Genomic DNA, 14,211 nt, shown 5'->3' with positions numbered 1-14,211 from the left:
GGGCTGTGCAGGAGCAGCTCTCTGCTCCCAGCTTTGGGTGGTGCTGGGTCAGCTCCTGTTTGCTGAGGATTCCAGCACCCTGTGCCCCATGCCCCAAGGAGCTCTGAGCTTTAGACATGGCAAGTGGGAGTCAAGAGGAAGTCCAGCTTGTTGCCTGTTTCATTTTTTGTGATTTCCATACCTATAGTAACTACCTGGGATGTTTTATTTGTGTTTTCTGCATTGAATGACATCTGCCCATACTCAGCCTTTAAAATTAAGGTGCACAGCTGTGCCCCTTTACTGCACATTTATACAATTTTTAAAAATTTTTTCACTGTTTTTTCTGATTTGAACTTTAACACAGAGTGCCCAGATGACCAGAGGCCTGTGTCTGTTGTGAGAGGGCTTCTCTTTTGTAAGTAAGCTAAATGCAGCAAAGAGACCAAAAAGAAGAGGAGGTGCAGACAAAGGAAGCTGTAAAATAACTAGTACAGACATCCTCATAACTAGTACAGACATCCTCATAACCTTTTACCCTGGGGCAGTGCCATGGGAATGCTGTAACAGGTGCTTAAGTAGAGATTCTAGATAGGCAAACATCTTTAAAGGAAACTTATTAAAGAGCTTTCATCTAAGCTAATATTTTTAGTCTTTTGAGATTCCTATGATCTCTAAATCCTTCAGTGACTTCAGCTGTAATAAAACTTCATTTAGAATTTCTGTCTGAACTCCCTGCTCCTCCACAGGAGGTTCTGGGCTGGATGAAACAGGAATGGTGGAAAAGGGCCTCCTATCAGGTAAACACTAAGCTCATTAAGTGCTGCAACTCAAAGAGCTTGGCTTTGAGAGCAGCCCAGCCTGGGAGACAGCCTGTCTGATCACCTGCTCAGAGAGCAGGAGCCTCTTCTTGGGTAAAGGCAAAAATTCCATGGAAATGTTTTGTCTGGAGGCCTGTTAAGAAATCTGGTCTTCAGCATGTGATTCTACAGAAGAATTAAGCAAATGGGGATCCAGGACAGGTGAAGTTGAGAGAAGTAGGTGGGGTTTGACATGTCCTGAGTTCCCCCAGAGCACCTTCCTCTCACACAGTTGTGGGAAGGCTCTGGGGGGTTTCATCCCCACTGATCTGGTGCCACTCTCAAATCTGCAGTGGCAGCACATCCCTGGGATATTCACCCTCTGTAAAACTAGGGAGCTGTGTGCTGCTGGTGCTTCCAACTCTTTCTTTGTCCCTGTCCCTTTGTGCTCCCTGTCCCTCTGTCCCTCACTGCCTACAGCTGCTCCATCTCCTCCAGCTGGGCAGAGGCTGAGCCAGAGGCTGCCTTTGGACCCAGAGGCTGGGTTTGACCACACACCTGGCTTTTAAATCTTCACCTGCATTGAAGGAATCAGGAGCAGACAATCCTGGTTCACTTCCCTATTCAGTTCTGAAATAGGATGGACCAGATGTCTCTGATACCCCAAGGTACCACTTTGCTCTGTGATTTGTCAGCTTGTGTTGCCTTTTTGACCATTCCAGCTGGATTTATGCTGGATTAAAGTGGCTGTATAACCATGGATTTAGGGACACAACTGCAGCAGAACCTGCCTTTATTTTGGTGCTTTAGGAGATCTGCTGGCAAGCTGTTTAATTACCTAAATGCTCTGTGGGAAACTGAGGAGTCCTGCTGCTCAGCCTTGCTTTTCCCTCCTGGTGCCAGGGAAATACACTGTACCAGGCACTGTATGGGCCTGCATATTTTTGTTTTTCCATTGCACACAGCCGTGTATGTCAGCTGTGTCTGAGCCCCTTGGAGGATCTCTACCTTAAACAATCCTGCTCGTGTCTTTTACAGCTGTTACTGAATATTTTGGGTAAAAATGGTCACTCCAGGTTCTCTTGGCTAATCCATAAACACTGCAAGTGTACATTCTCCTCCGTGCTGTGTATTTTATTTTCAGTTTGCCTCTCTAAAATACTTACTCTGGGGTTGCAGCTTTAGTGGTGGTTTTTAACATCCTTCCCTAGGCTTTTTTGTCTTTTAAACAATTCCAGCTGGCAGAGGAGGACAGAGCACTTCCCTGAGTGTTCCCATGATCCACAAGTGAGGAACACGACCCTGTGACAATGTGCCAGGTTTCCTTCCTGGATGCAGGAGGCTGCAGGAGGTACAGACAGTACCTGGGAAGAGAAATCTCCTCCTGGGCATGGCTGCAGGAGCTGGGCAGGCACAGGCCACCTCCAGAGTCTCTGTCCTTGGGGTCTGAGAGTTCAGTAGCTAAAAGTGAGGAGTTCCCTTCCCACAGCCATCTAATGAACAGCTTCCTAATGGATGTTCACAAAACTCCCTCCTTCCCTCATTCCACAGGTTTGGCTTAATTGCAGGAAACTTGGCTTCCTGTTTCTCCCTGTCCTGGGGGCTGCTGTGGTGGATAATGTGATAATGGAACTGTGTTAGTATTGAAGCTGTTTTTAAATAAGACTTTGGGAGCTTGACAGAACACGGGAGGGTGAAATTAAACCTCAGCTCGTGGGATTTGGGTGGCTGGAAATGGCAAAGAGACAAAGGAGGGGAGGAGCAGTGAGAACAGACTGGTTGTGCTTCACCTGACCTGGGATCAAAGGAACTTGTGCAGATTTTGGATGCTGTTAGGTCAGGAGGAAAGTGTTTGTTTGTGTCTGTTGGTGGAAAGGACAGCTAAAGGTTATGTCAGGACCATAGTTCAGCTCGTCAAGAGTCTGGGGCATGTTTTCTGACTCTGAAGTGGAGTTAAAGTGTGTTTCTTCGTGTCAGAATTGGTGTGAGACCAGCTGCAGTGAGCCCTTTGGAGAGAGGTGCTGTGTTAGCTCTAAATAACTGACATCCCTGATTTCTTAGGTACAGGCAGCTCTTGGTGTGTGTTTTGTAGGCAGAAGGAAATCATGGATCGTGCTTTGTGTGTTTCATTCTGGTTTCTGATGCAGGGCAGAGGGAGCTCTGTAGTGGTACAGAGTTTCTCTTGGATGCTGGTTATCTCAAGCTGATCAGTGCAAGCAAGGAAGTGTTAAACCTGCTTTGGGAGAAGGAACTTTCAGTTCCCTGACCCAGGTTGTTATTGAGGTAGTGTGGAAAACCAGCACATTAAACACTTACAGAAACATTGGAATGAGTTCGGTGAGGTAAGGACTGCACTCCTTTCTATCAACGGTGCACGGTGTTAAGTTGCCAAGTCAATAATCCACAATCAAATGTAATGAGTTTTACTTGTATTAATGCAAAGCACGCTGAGAGCTGGGAGCTGTGTTGTGTTTCCTGTCCACCTTGTGACCAAGGGCTCTTCTTGTTCCTGCAGAGTGACCAGCAGCTGGATTGTGCCTTGGATTTGATGAGGCGCCTGCCTCCGCAGCAGATAGAGAAGAATCTCAGTGACCTCATTGACTTGGTGAGTACTGGATGCTGTCCCACGAAGTGGCTGACAAAGGCCTGGTGTGTAAGAACTTCTGGGGCATCTGGAAGGTCTGATGATTTGTCTGTCCCCTTGACTTTGGGCAAGGTTGAACAAACAACCATTGGCCAAGCAATGTCAGGAATCCAGGGATTGTTCTGGGCTGTGTGTGCAGGAACACTTAGTGTTGTGAACAGTCATTAGCAGCTCTCCTAATGAACTCACCCAGGTGCCAGCTTGGAGGCTGCTGTTTGAATTTGGGACAGTGTGTACAGATGGATGCAGGCCCTTGCACCTGGGTATTATCTCCTGATAAACAGCCTGCTGTGTGGAGCTCTGGGAGGTGCAGTGGTTGTGCTGCCCCACACGCTGCAAAGACACTGCTGAGAATGTCTGGGCATCTGGAGAACACCCAAATCTATTTATAATTAGTGCTCTCTCAGATGTTCTGCAGTCTACTGTCAAAAACCAAACCTGGCTGACCATTTTGTGTCTGATATCTTTTTTTCTGCTTGTCCCTGGAACTTCTGTTGTCCTTTACACACTGCTAGGGAAGAAAACTGATGTAAGAAGGATTTCTTACAAGTTGCACGTCCTGTGATGGATCTTTGGGCTGTAATAACCTGGTCAGTATCAACTGTCCCTTCAAACAGTGTGTGGCACAGTTGCCTCCGGAGTAAGTGAAAGTATTACTGAAATATGGATTTAATCTGTACAGGGTGTGCTTATGGAAAAACTGGATTCTATTGTCCACTCTAAATACATGGCTTATTTCTGACCTGAGCTTCTAAATTTGTGCAGAAGAGCAGCTGCTCACCAGATAGAGGTTTGGTTGGAAGTGCTTCTAAAACTGGTATTGGTAAGCTATGGTCAAAAAGTTGTGGCTGACTTAAATTTATGAAACTCTAAACATTTCTTTTACTTAAATAAGCCAAGGTACAGGTAAGAGAGCTCTGGGGGTCAGGAAAGAAATTATTCCCTGCAGGAAAGGATTACTTCTCTCTCTTGAAACCGTTTAGTAATTGGCTACATCTGTGCCCCCAAAACCCTTGGCAACCTAAAGCATCGTTTTTGTGGCTGTGGCTAGAGGTAGGACACAAGTAACTAAATCACTGATGTGATCTGGTGTGACATGGTTGGTTTTGTGATGAAATTGGGAGGACTGAGCGGGTATTGGGGTCTGAGCAGCCCCCAGGACCACTCAAAACAAGGAGCTGTTTGGTCAGCCATGGTAAGCTTGACTGTGTAATTGGTCTGAGGTTTTTTAATGACTCAGAAAATTGCTGGGTACCTCTAAATGCTGGAATTACTTTGGGATGGTGCTCATTAGTGCTCTACATGCTTTCCATCAGCAACACACTCCCTGGGCTCCTTTTCATAGTGTAACATGAACCAGACCAGTTTGGGGTCTGTTAGGAGGAGGGTCTGTGTCACCCACAAGAGGCATTGCAACCCCTCCTCTGGGGCAGAGATGAAATAGTTTATTAAATCCAGCACTATTCCTTTATTGTTGAGACACCTGTAGACCTGTTCCTCAGCCACTCTCAGCCTGACCTCCTGCAGTCTGCACTGGTTAGACAAGAGCAGTGCCACCTGTAATAGCTCCAGAAGCATCATGAGCCAGACTGGAGCAAATAGATTTTTGACCTTTTTTTGGCAAATTTCATCCCAGCCTTTACATCTGTCGTTTTGATTCTGCTGCTTGTCCCGTTAGCAGGCAGTAACCTTCTTGAGAATAAAGGGCAGACTCCAAATGCACAATGAGCATGAGCAGGTTCATTAAACTGAGGGGAAGAATTGTAAAACATGGCACCCTGACCTCTTGGCTTCCTTGTGCTGGGTTTCCTTGCTCAGTTCACTGCCACAGTGGAGGAGGTGGAAAGCAGAGGCGCATGTCAATATTTGGGGTGAAGTTTAGGGTATTACTTGAAGTCTGTTTGCAGCTCAGTGTGCCATGGTCTTTTTATAGGATTTAATCTCTAGATTGATGGTGGCTGCTTGCTTAAGATCTGTTGAAAGGAGAGAAGTTGGCTCAGTAATGTCATTGTATGTAAAGAGTTTTCCAAACTGACCCAGTAAGGAACAGGCCTCTCCTTCCCAGAGTCCCAGAATGGTTTGTGTTGGGAGGGACCTTAGAGCTCATCCAGTCCCACCCCCTGCCATGGGCAAGGACACCTTCCATGAGATCACCTCGCTCCCAGCCCTGTCCAGCCTGGCCTTGGACACTTCCAGGGATCCACAGGCAGCCACAGCTTCTCTGGGCAACCTGTGCCAGACCCTCACAGGAAGGAATTTCTTCCTAATATCCCATCTAACCCTGCTCTCTGGCAGTTTAAAATCACTCCTGGGCTGGTATTCCTGCTGGGAAGGATAACCGCACTAAGTTCCCTCCCTGAGGTTCCTCTTACTCTGTCCATGTTCTGCTGCTTGTGACTCATGCAAGAGCATCCTGGTACCCAGCTGAATACATGGAGTGTGTCCAGGACTGTCCATGACTGCCCCCAAGTGTTGTGCTGACAAGGGAAATGGCCCAAACTTGAACAGAAGTAAAAGGGTGGGTGGAAGAAGAGAATTTTTGGGTCACTGGCCCTCATCAGCCCAAACACTTTTCATTCATTAGCAAAACAGTTTGTGGTTTGCCCTTTCACCACATCTGTTGTTGGGTTTTCAGACTGCTGAGGCTTCAATTAGAGTTCATTAGAGACCTTGTCAATCACAGCCCTCCAGAAGTCTGCCTGAAAGAAGCTGTGCATGGTGCTGGAAATGGGCCTTGGCATGGAATGCTTTGCTAGGGGTTCAATTAGTCATTATTTGTAAATACACCACTCAGAGGCTGTCAGAATGTGCAAGAGGACTTTTGAATCTCTACAAAGTTTGCTGTAGGCACATGCCTTTTTAAGGACAACTAATTTAAACTGGAATAATTTTCCATGGAGCACATCTGGAAACTGAGTCTTGGAGCATCTACCTGTGAGCCAAGTCCAAGCTGAAAGGAAGCTCCCAGAAGAGGAGAGAGAAAGGTGACTGCACTGCTCTTAAATGGGTTTGTTGTGAGGCTGCTCCAGGTTGGAGCTTGGACTTGATGAACTTCAAGGTCTTTTCCAACCTAAATTATTCTGTGTGTAGTGACAGCACTTGGAGCATTAGTTCAGATGTTAAGTGTGTGACAAAAATGCTGTGTCACCTCCTTGTTGCCCCACATTGTCCAGGAGCTGCTGATTCACGGTGCTTCCCAGGGAACCCTGTTGTGGATCACATCTGTTCTCATCACCTGCTGGAAAGGGGACTCTGAGGGTGTTCTCTGCTTGGAAATGTGTCCTGGGATCAGCTGAGTGAGGTTTTGTGTGGCTCATGGGGTCACTCTGAGTGTCAGGAGGGAGGGATCCTGGTAGAGCTCACTTCCGAGTGGCCAAGCAGCTCACCCTGAAAGGTCAGAACAATCCATGGCAATTGCTCTCCTGCTTCCTTTCTCTGAAGGTCAGCTGTACAGAAAGTCAGCCCTGTGTGCTTTTAGCTGTGCTCTTTCCAGGAGAAGTCCCAAAGAAGGATCAGCTCCTGGGCAGTGCTGCTGTGGAGCGTCCCTTCCTGGGACATCTTGGCAGCACAGGACAAGGTGGGTGAGTGGTGGCTGGGGTTGCAGCCTCCAGAGTCCTTTGGGGTATTTTCTTCAGACAGCTTCAGTAAGTGTCTTTGAGGGCTGAGGTGGCAAAGGTGGAAGGAAACTGGAGTTATTGTTCTCATGGGCCATGTGCAGCAAATAACAGATCTGTGACAGGATTGCCTTGGTGCTTTGACTCTGATGCACTCTTAGTCTTGGTGAAAGTTAAGCAGGTTCCTTTAGCAAGTGCAAATTTCCTGCTGAGTGTTTAATTTGGATGTTTGCCTGGGTGTGTATAATACAAATTAGATGAAGAATCTAGCTGACTCAGGAAAATCAGATGCCTGGCATGAAGTGGGGACAGAAAATGGTCCTTATAGGATGGACAGGCTCACCAGGAGAGGGAGGGAGGGCTGCTCACAGCCACAGCTGTCTCCTCTCCCAGTAAGCCTGAAAACAGCAGTCATTCCCAAAAGTTAAAGCTTTCTTGACGAACAGAACCAAGTAATGCTGCCATTGAAGAATTAAAGTGAGTTCTTTATAGACGCAGCAGTCATAACTTTGCTGGTTATTTTTTAAGGCTCTGTTTGCAATTAAAGATCTGGGAGGTGATCAGCTCTCCTTTCTCATCACAGGGGAATACTGAAGTATTTTTAGTAGAATGTGTTACTTTTTAGAAAATCCTGGAGTGATGAATCTTAAAATGTATAAACTTATGATTTTGAAATATTTGAGCACAGTTCAGGCTGTTGCTTCATGTGAGCTCCAGGCAAGTCCCAAATCTGCTTGCATGCCTTCAGTCACTGAAGATATATGAAGCTACAGAATTTACCCCCAGGCAAACTGCACTGCTTGGGCTGCACAGACCATAAAGAACATGAGAATGTGACTGGAGCTTTTTGTGTTTGGAGTCCAAGAGCGTGAGCACTGTGCAGCATTGCGGGGAAGAGATAAAATAATTGGATGCAGATGGGCAGCTGAGCGTCTGGTGTGGCTGGAAGATGTTTTAAACAAAAAATCAGATCCAGTGAAAGCTGAAAAAGAGGGGTGGAAGCAGAAGTGCTATGACAGCCCTGTGGGCTCAAAGCTGAGTCTTTGACCTGCTGTTCTGCCTGGACTTGCTGACCTGTGGGATCAGCTCCCAGCAGCCAGGCAGGTTTCTAACACAGGGATTATTGGCAAAAGAAAGGGGCTCTGGCTCTCTGAATAAATGTATAGTGGTTGAGAGCCAGTTTTTCCATTTGGTGAGTGGCTGTGAGCAGGAGCTTTTCCAGCTAGCAAAGATTACCTCTGAATATCTTGATGGTAGTTGGAGATAGCAATTAATGTATGTAAACTGTTAATGTGATGCTTGGCTTAGAGCTAGCAACCCCATTTCCTGCCATGAGATTGGAAAAGGGAATTTCAATTCTGGCCTTATATCACTTATTCTTTCTATTTTTAAGCCTTTTTGTTTTCCAGGCTCCTGCCGCTGCACTGCTGGTCTTAGAGACCCTTAAAATATCTGTTTAAATATCATTTGAAGGGAGTGTGTGTGAAGATGGAAACCTCCCTAACCCCTCTAAAGGATGGAGGGGAAAGCTGGAATAGAGAAACAGCACTGCACATAGTATGTCCTGCATATCCCTGAATTGTTGCTGGATATCTCCAGCCCCAGGTGGACTCTGACACAAACATTCAGGACTTCCCAAGATACTGATACTCTGTGATGGCTCCTGGGACTGGGGCTGGTAATAGGATCCAGGAGCCTTCACCTGCAGGTCACAGTCACAGCCCAGGGCACTCTGGCTGTGCCTGCCAGATGGCTGCCTTTTGTTTCAGAAGGGGAATCCAGCAAAAGCCCTGTTTTATCCTGCAAGGCACAGGAAGAAAGCCAAGGATCCTGTTTTATGAATGGTTCTCACCTTTTTAAATGTAGTTCCTCGAGCTGAATTAAAACGTTCTGTAATTAATGTGACATGTCTGCTATGACACAGTTAGCTGGACAAACCTGGATTTGCAACCTTGTTAACATCTGTCTTTTTCCAGAAAAGCTCATTTGGCTTAGTTTTGGTTTTGCCAGTTCTTGCAGTGCTGGAATTCAGTGCAAGTACATGAATAACACTGACCTTTTTCCAGTATCAATTATATCTTGTCTGAACACAAAAGTCCATTTAAGTGTCATTTAATAAACAAAGCTTGATGATTGTGTGGCCTTTGGACCTGTGATGGATCCAATTAAGGTTTAGCACTGTGTGGATTTGTGGGAGTGACTTTACTGATGGCTTTAGGCCCAAGATGAGTGAGCCAGGCTTCCTTCTTGAGCTTCCACCACATTCACTAGGCTGTGCCTGCCTTCTTCAGGAGCAGGAAATTCTGGTGCAAGGACTCTGAAACATCAGAATAATGCTTTACTAGATGAAGGATGTGAGCTGGAGGTGTGCCAGAAGTGTTGTTTTGTGAGAGGGTCAGGGAGCTTCCATGGGCTCTTCTGTGTTTCAGTGATTTCCCCAACCATGGGAGCAGCTCTTATGTCTTCCTTTAATGTTGAAAGTTCACAAGTGGTAAAAATATCACCTTCCTGGTGGGGTGGGGCTTTTAGTTAAAAACTGCTCTCCTCACATGTGTGTTCAGATACCTGCACGTTCAGACTCCTGCACCTTGCAGATGCAGATTCAAAACACAGATGGATCTGAATGGCTCCTTAGCTAATTGAAGCTTGCCTCATCTTCCCAGAATTGTAGAAATGTTTGGGTTGCAAGGGTCCTTAAATATCACCCAGTGCCACCCCTGCCATGGCAGGAACACCTTCCCCTGTCCCAGGCTGTTCCCAGCCCTGTCCAGCCTGGCCTTGGGCACTGCCAGGGATCCAGGGGCAGCCACAGCTGCTCTGGGCACCCTGTGCCAGGGCCTGCCCACCCTCACAGGGAGGAATTTCTCCTTTCCAAAGTAAACTTAATCTGTTTCAGTTTGAAGCCGTTCCCTCTTGTTCCTTCAGCTTCTTTAAGGAAAAAAATATATAATCTTTAATTTTGCTGCATTTAGCAGAGTTTTCCAGTGTGTAAGGTTCCTGTGGAGGTCAGTAATGCTGACCTCTGCATAAACATGGAAAAAGACTCTTTCTTAGGACTGGTACACCAGGAATGTTCCTGTTTCAGTGGTAGGTGTGGTACATCTCAATCAAGGCTGCAGAAGAAAACAGCCACCTGGGTGTACTGCACTGAAGTGGGCACGGCCAAAGCGTTGGCTGTCCTGAGTGTGTGAAGTGCAGAATTGGATGCAATTCACTGTGGTCAAAGCAAGGACGGGGGCTGTGTGTCAGACATGGAGAACTGAGGTATTACTCCTCTTTCCTCTATGGATTTGTTTTTAGATATTGTTTAAAAATACTTTAAAAAATAATGCAGAAGCAATTGTTTAATTGCTAATAGGCTCCTTGAACCAAGAAGTGAGTCCAGAAGGAGTGATTGAGCTTAGCTACTCCAAAAAGGGTATGGTTTCCACTTTGGCACAAGTGATTATTTGTCTTGATAGCAAAGCAGTTGCCTTAATTAAAACACTGTCCACATACCTGGGCAGCTCTGTGGAGAATTTGGTTTCACAGGACAACAGGATCCTTGTTCGACACGTTTCCCTCACTTTCTGATTCAGGTTTTCTTTCCTCTGCACTACACATCCTTTGTGTATCTCCTTGGAAAAAAATATCCCCCAAACACTGTGCCCTGCTCCTTCTGAATGATGCTGCTGTTCTTCCAGGCCGAGCCCCACATCTCCTCCTTTTTTTCTTTCCAATTTACGGTGAGGGTGGTCTCACTTCCCGAGTAGCCAGAGCCACCAGAAGAGATGGCTGAGAGCTGATCTGGGGGAACAAGGGTGCCCTAGGGCCAGGTGACATGAATGCTGGCCTTTAGCTGGAGATACAAGGTGCAGATTGTGTTCTGCCTGTGACCTTGCAGTGCTTAGGGTAGGAAAAGATAGTGTCAGAACAAAGGTGGGAGCCCAGCCTTTGCTTACAAAGGAACCTCATCTCTGGTGTTTGCAGCGCAGTGACATTTATTTGTGGTGCAGTGATGAATGGAACCAAATCACTGCTGTGGTGTTTCAGTTTGCCCTGAGGAGTGGCTTAATTCTTGTGTTTCTGAATTGAAGTCAAAATTCCACATGTAACGACTGCTGTAGATAAGTGCTCAAGCACCTGAGTGAGTCTTGGCTCTTCAATTAACACAGAACAACCTTAACAAGAAAAATTAACAACACCAATCCACTGTTTGAGGTTGAAAACTCAGAGTATCAGTTGCCATCCAAGCAAAGTTGCTTTTGCTGGAATCAGAAGATAAACTGAATCCTGCAAGTCTGAATGTGCACAACAGTAATTTAAATGTTTTAGTAAGATTCAACACTTGACATGGAAAAGAATCCAAAGGACCTAAATTCAGAAGGAATCACAGTCTCATGAACATAAAACTGAAGTCTTTAAAGCTGCAAATTACCTTGTTCAAATTACTGCCTTTGCCTTGTAAGCAATTTTCAAGAGTAGAAGAGGAAAGGCAGTGTGCATAAATTGTAAATTCATTCTTAGGAAGTACAGTTGATGTAATAAATGGTATAAAAATTGCATTCTTTGGGTAACTGTGCCACACTTGGGTGCTTTTCCAATAATTAGAATTACACTAATAGTTCCATCAGCTGGAATGTCTGTTCTTTTTATTAATACTGTCAAAATTTTCTAATATTTCCAAATTAGATGAGTGGGTTTTCTTCTGTTTTATTCTGAAAGACAGGAAGGGAAAAGAATAGATTGCCTCAAGTCCTGTGGAGTGTCTGTACCAAGGAGATGGGATATACAGCTTGTTTTACAATGGAGGGTTATAATACAGTGCAGTATTATATTCTAGTAAGTGTGTGATATAATGCAGTCACTGTTGTGGCTGTAGGAATAACCACAGCCCTGAGAAATTGGGAAAGAGATCCTGCTCACAAATATTTGTTACCAAATCATCCACAGATAAGTTTAGTTCAGTAGATTGCATCTTAAAAAAGCAATGGGTTACAAGTTCCTTCTAGTCAGTATGGGACTGTGCTCTGAGCCCTGCAGAAACCCCACACCAGGCATGTGCTGTTCTTAAAAGAAAGTTAAATCTAAAAGTTACTTGTGAGGGGGTTTTTTATAAGGGTTGTAAATTCAGTTTTTCTGTAGGGGAATCAGCTCGGCCTCGGGTTGGAGTTTTTTGTGAGAAGGCTTTGGGTGGGTATTTGGGGTTGAAGGCATGCCTTACCACACGTGGAGTGTAGGCTGTTCCTAAAGAAGCAGAATGGAAACAGAGGCTGGGGAAAAGCCACTGCCCCCAGTTCTGTGTCCATCACTACTGCTCATCCCAAAGGCAGGTCAGAGCCAGGAGTCTGTTCCTGGGCTGATGGGCTGCTGGCCCAGGGATGTGTTCCATGGTCACCTCTGGATCCAGCTCCAGTGCCGGGCTGGCTGGGCTCTGTCTGAAGGTCAGGCAGGCAGATTGAGTGGCTGTCACCCTGAAGAGTTGGCCCAAAATTAATGGTTAATGGGGAAGAGAAGGAAGGGACAGAGGGGAGCCAGATGTGCTCACAGACACAGGTAGATCGTTTCACCTGCCTTGTGCCACCACACTGCTGATTTGGATCAGCCCCGGGAAGTATTTGGGTTGTCTGGTCTCAGGAAAAGGAAGAATTTCCCTAAAAGCTTCTGCTGCTTGTCCACTTCTGTTCACCCAGGAATGTGTGGTGTTTGGAGGCCCCCTCAGCCAGGCCTGCAGGTACCAAAGGAGGAGCTCCCTTGAGAGCCCCAAGCTGGGTTAAATCCTGAATTGCCCTGCTCTTGGTCTGGGTTCTGCAGTTCTCACTCATGGCCACATTACAATCTGTAGAGACCAAAATAAAAACACTCAGATGAATATTTCAGCTTTTGCAGCACTTTACCAACCATGTCTTGGTTTGCCTCTGATTTTTTTTTGTGTTTAGGGATTGTGTGGGTCAGGTGTTCATCACTTGCTGGTCTCATCCTAGAGCCATGGAATGGTTTGGGTTGGAGGGACCTTAAAGCCCATCCAGTGCCACCCCTGCCATAGCAGGGACACCTCCCGCTGTCTCAGGTTGCTCCAGGCCCTGTCCAGCCTGGCCTTGGGCACTGCCAGGGGTGAGGCAGCCACAGTTTGTTCTGTCATTTCCATTTAGGATTTTTTTTTTATTTTTCATAGTCACATTAGTTTATGTGTGTCTCTGCTCACTCTGACTGTCATCCTCTGTGTGTTGCTGCCTTGTACTTGGGATTAGGAATGTTTTTGTTCCAGGCAGTTTGATCTCTTCTGTCCTGCCTAGTGCATTAAAATAGTTTCGGGGCTGTTGCACCCCAGATTTGTTTTTTCTCCTCTAGGCTTCTTTCCTTTGAAATGGTGCTAATCCATTCACTGAATCAATGGCTTGAAGAGAAGAAAGCCCATTTCCATGTTTTCTTTATTCTTCCCTCCCTCCTCTTTTCATTTATTATGAGTTGTGAATTCATCACTTCATGATTAATTTTGCCCTTGATTGCCTTTTGTCCCCATGTCTCAGTCAGGTTTTCATCTCTATGATGCAGAGTGATGTGTAGAAGAGATTCCACACTGCTTATTTCTTTCTTGTTTTATTAGCACATTGTTACCAATCTGATCAAGGACTTACCAGTTGTGCTGTGGTGCTGTTCTGTTGTTGGGAAAGGGCAATTTGCTTCAGTCCCTTTCTCTGGCAGTGAAATCTGGACTGTTGTTCCAGCAGGAAGCACACTGGCTGTTTGATGACAGCAGCTGCAGGAATGGTTGTTGGTGGTCCCTGGGCTGGACTGGGGCACAGGGCTGCATGTTACCTGAAGTGTGTGCAGGGACATGGAGCCTCACAGCCCTGCAGGACATCACAGGCCCTCTGCCATGCTGGAAGCACATGTGGACACCTGTCTGTGTCCACGTGCAGGGTGGGGGGGCAGTTCCTGGGTCCTGGATCCATGGAAGGCTGTGCAGGATGCAGGAGGTGTGTTGGATTTGACATGTGCACACACACAGACGTGTTTATTCTCCTTGGCCAGCCTGGTCATGCTTGGCTGCGTGCCTGGAAACAGCTCTGAGCTTGACCCAGAGTGGGAGCTTGGGAAAGCTCACTCCAGGGTATGGATGGTTGGTTCCTTCAGCAGCTCCCTCATTCCCACTGCACTGTAAATATTTACCTTTATCCACCAGCCCTGGGCA

The 14,211-nt window shown here is 46.3% G+C and overlaps 1 protein-coding gene across 3 annotated transcripts in view; it reads left to right on the top strand.

Moving 5' to 3' along the window:
* Nucleotides 1-14,211, top strand: part of CAPZB (capping actin protein of muscle Z-line subunit beta) — a 67,454-nt gene that overhangs the window by 21,161 nt on the left and 32,082 nt on the right. For all 3 annotated transcript variants that reach the window (XM_041463491.1, XM_041463490.1, XM_041463488.1), the window contains exon 2: nucleotides 3,295-3,384. In XM_041463491.1, coding sequence (XP_041319425.1) covers nucleotides 3,328-3,384 — 57 coding nt within the window. In that variant the 5' untranslated portion in view covers nucleotides 3,295-3,327. The remainder of the gene's footprint in view (nucleotides 1-3,294; nucleotides 3,385-14,211) is intronic.

The sequence above is a fragment of the Pyrgilauda ruficollis genome, unplaced genomic scaffold, assembly GCF_017590135.1.
Source record: "Pyrgilauda ruficollis isolate IOZ18807 unplaced genomic scaffold, ASM1759013v1 scaffold165, whole genome shotgun sequence".
In the NCBI taxonomy this organism is placed as follows: Eukaryota; Metazoa; Chordata; class Aves; order Passeriformes; family Passeridae; genus Pyrgilauda; species Pyrgilauda ruficollis.
Note: the sequence above shows the minus strand (reverse complement) of the source record. Positions and strands in the feature narration are given on the sequence as shown.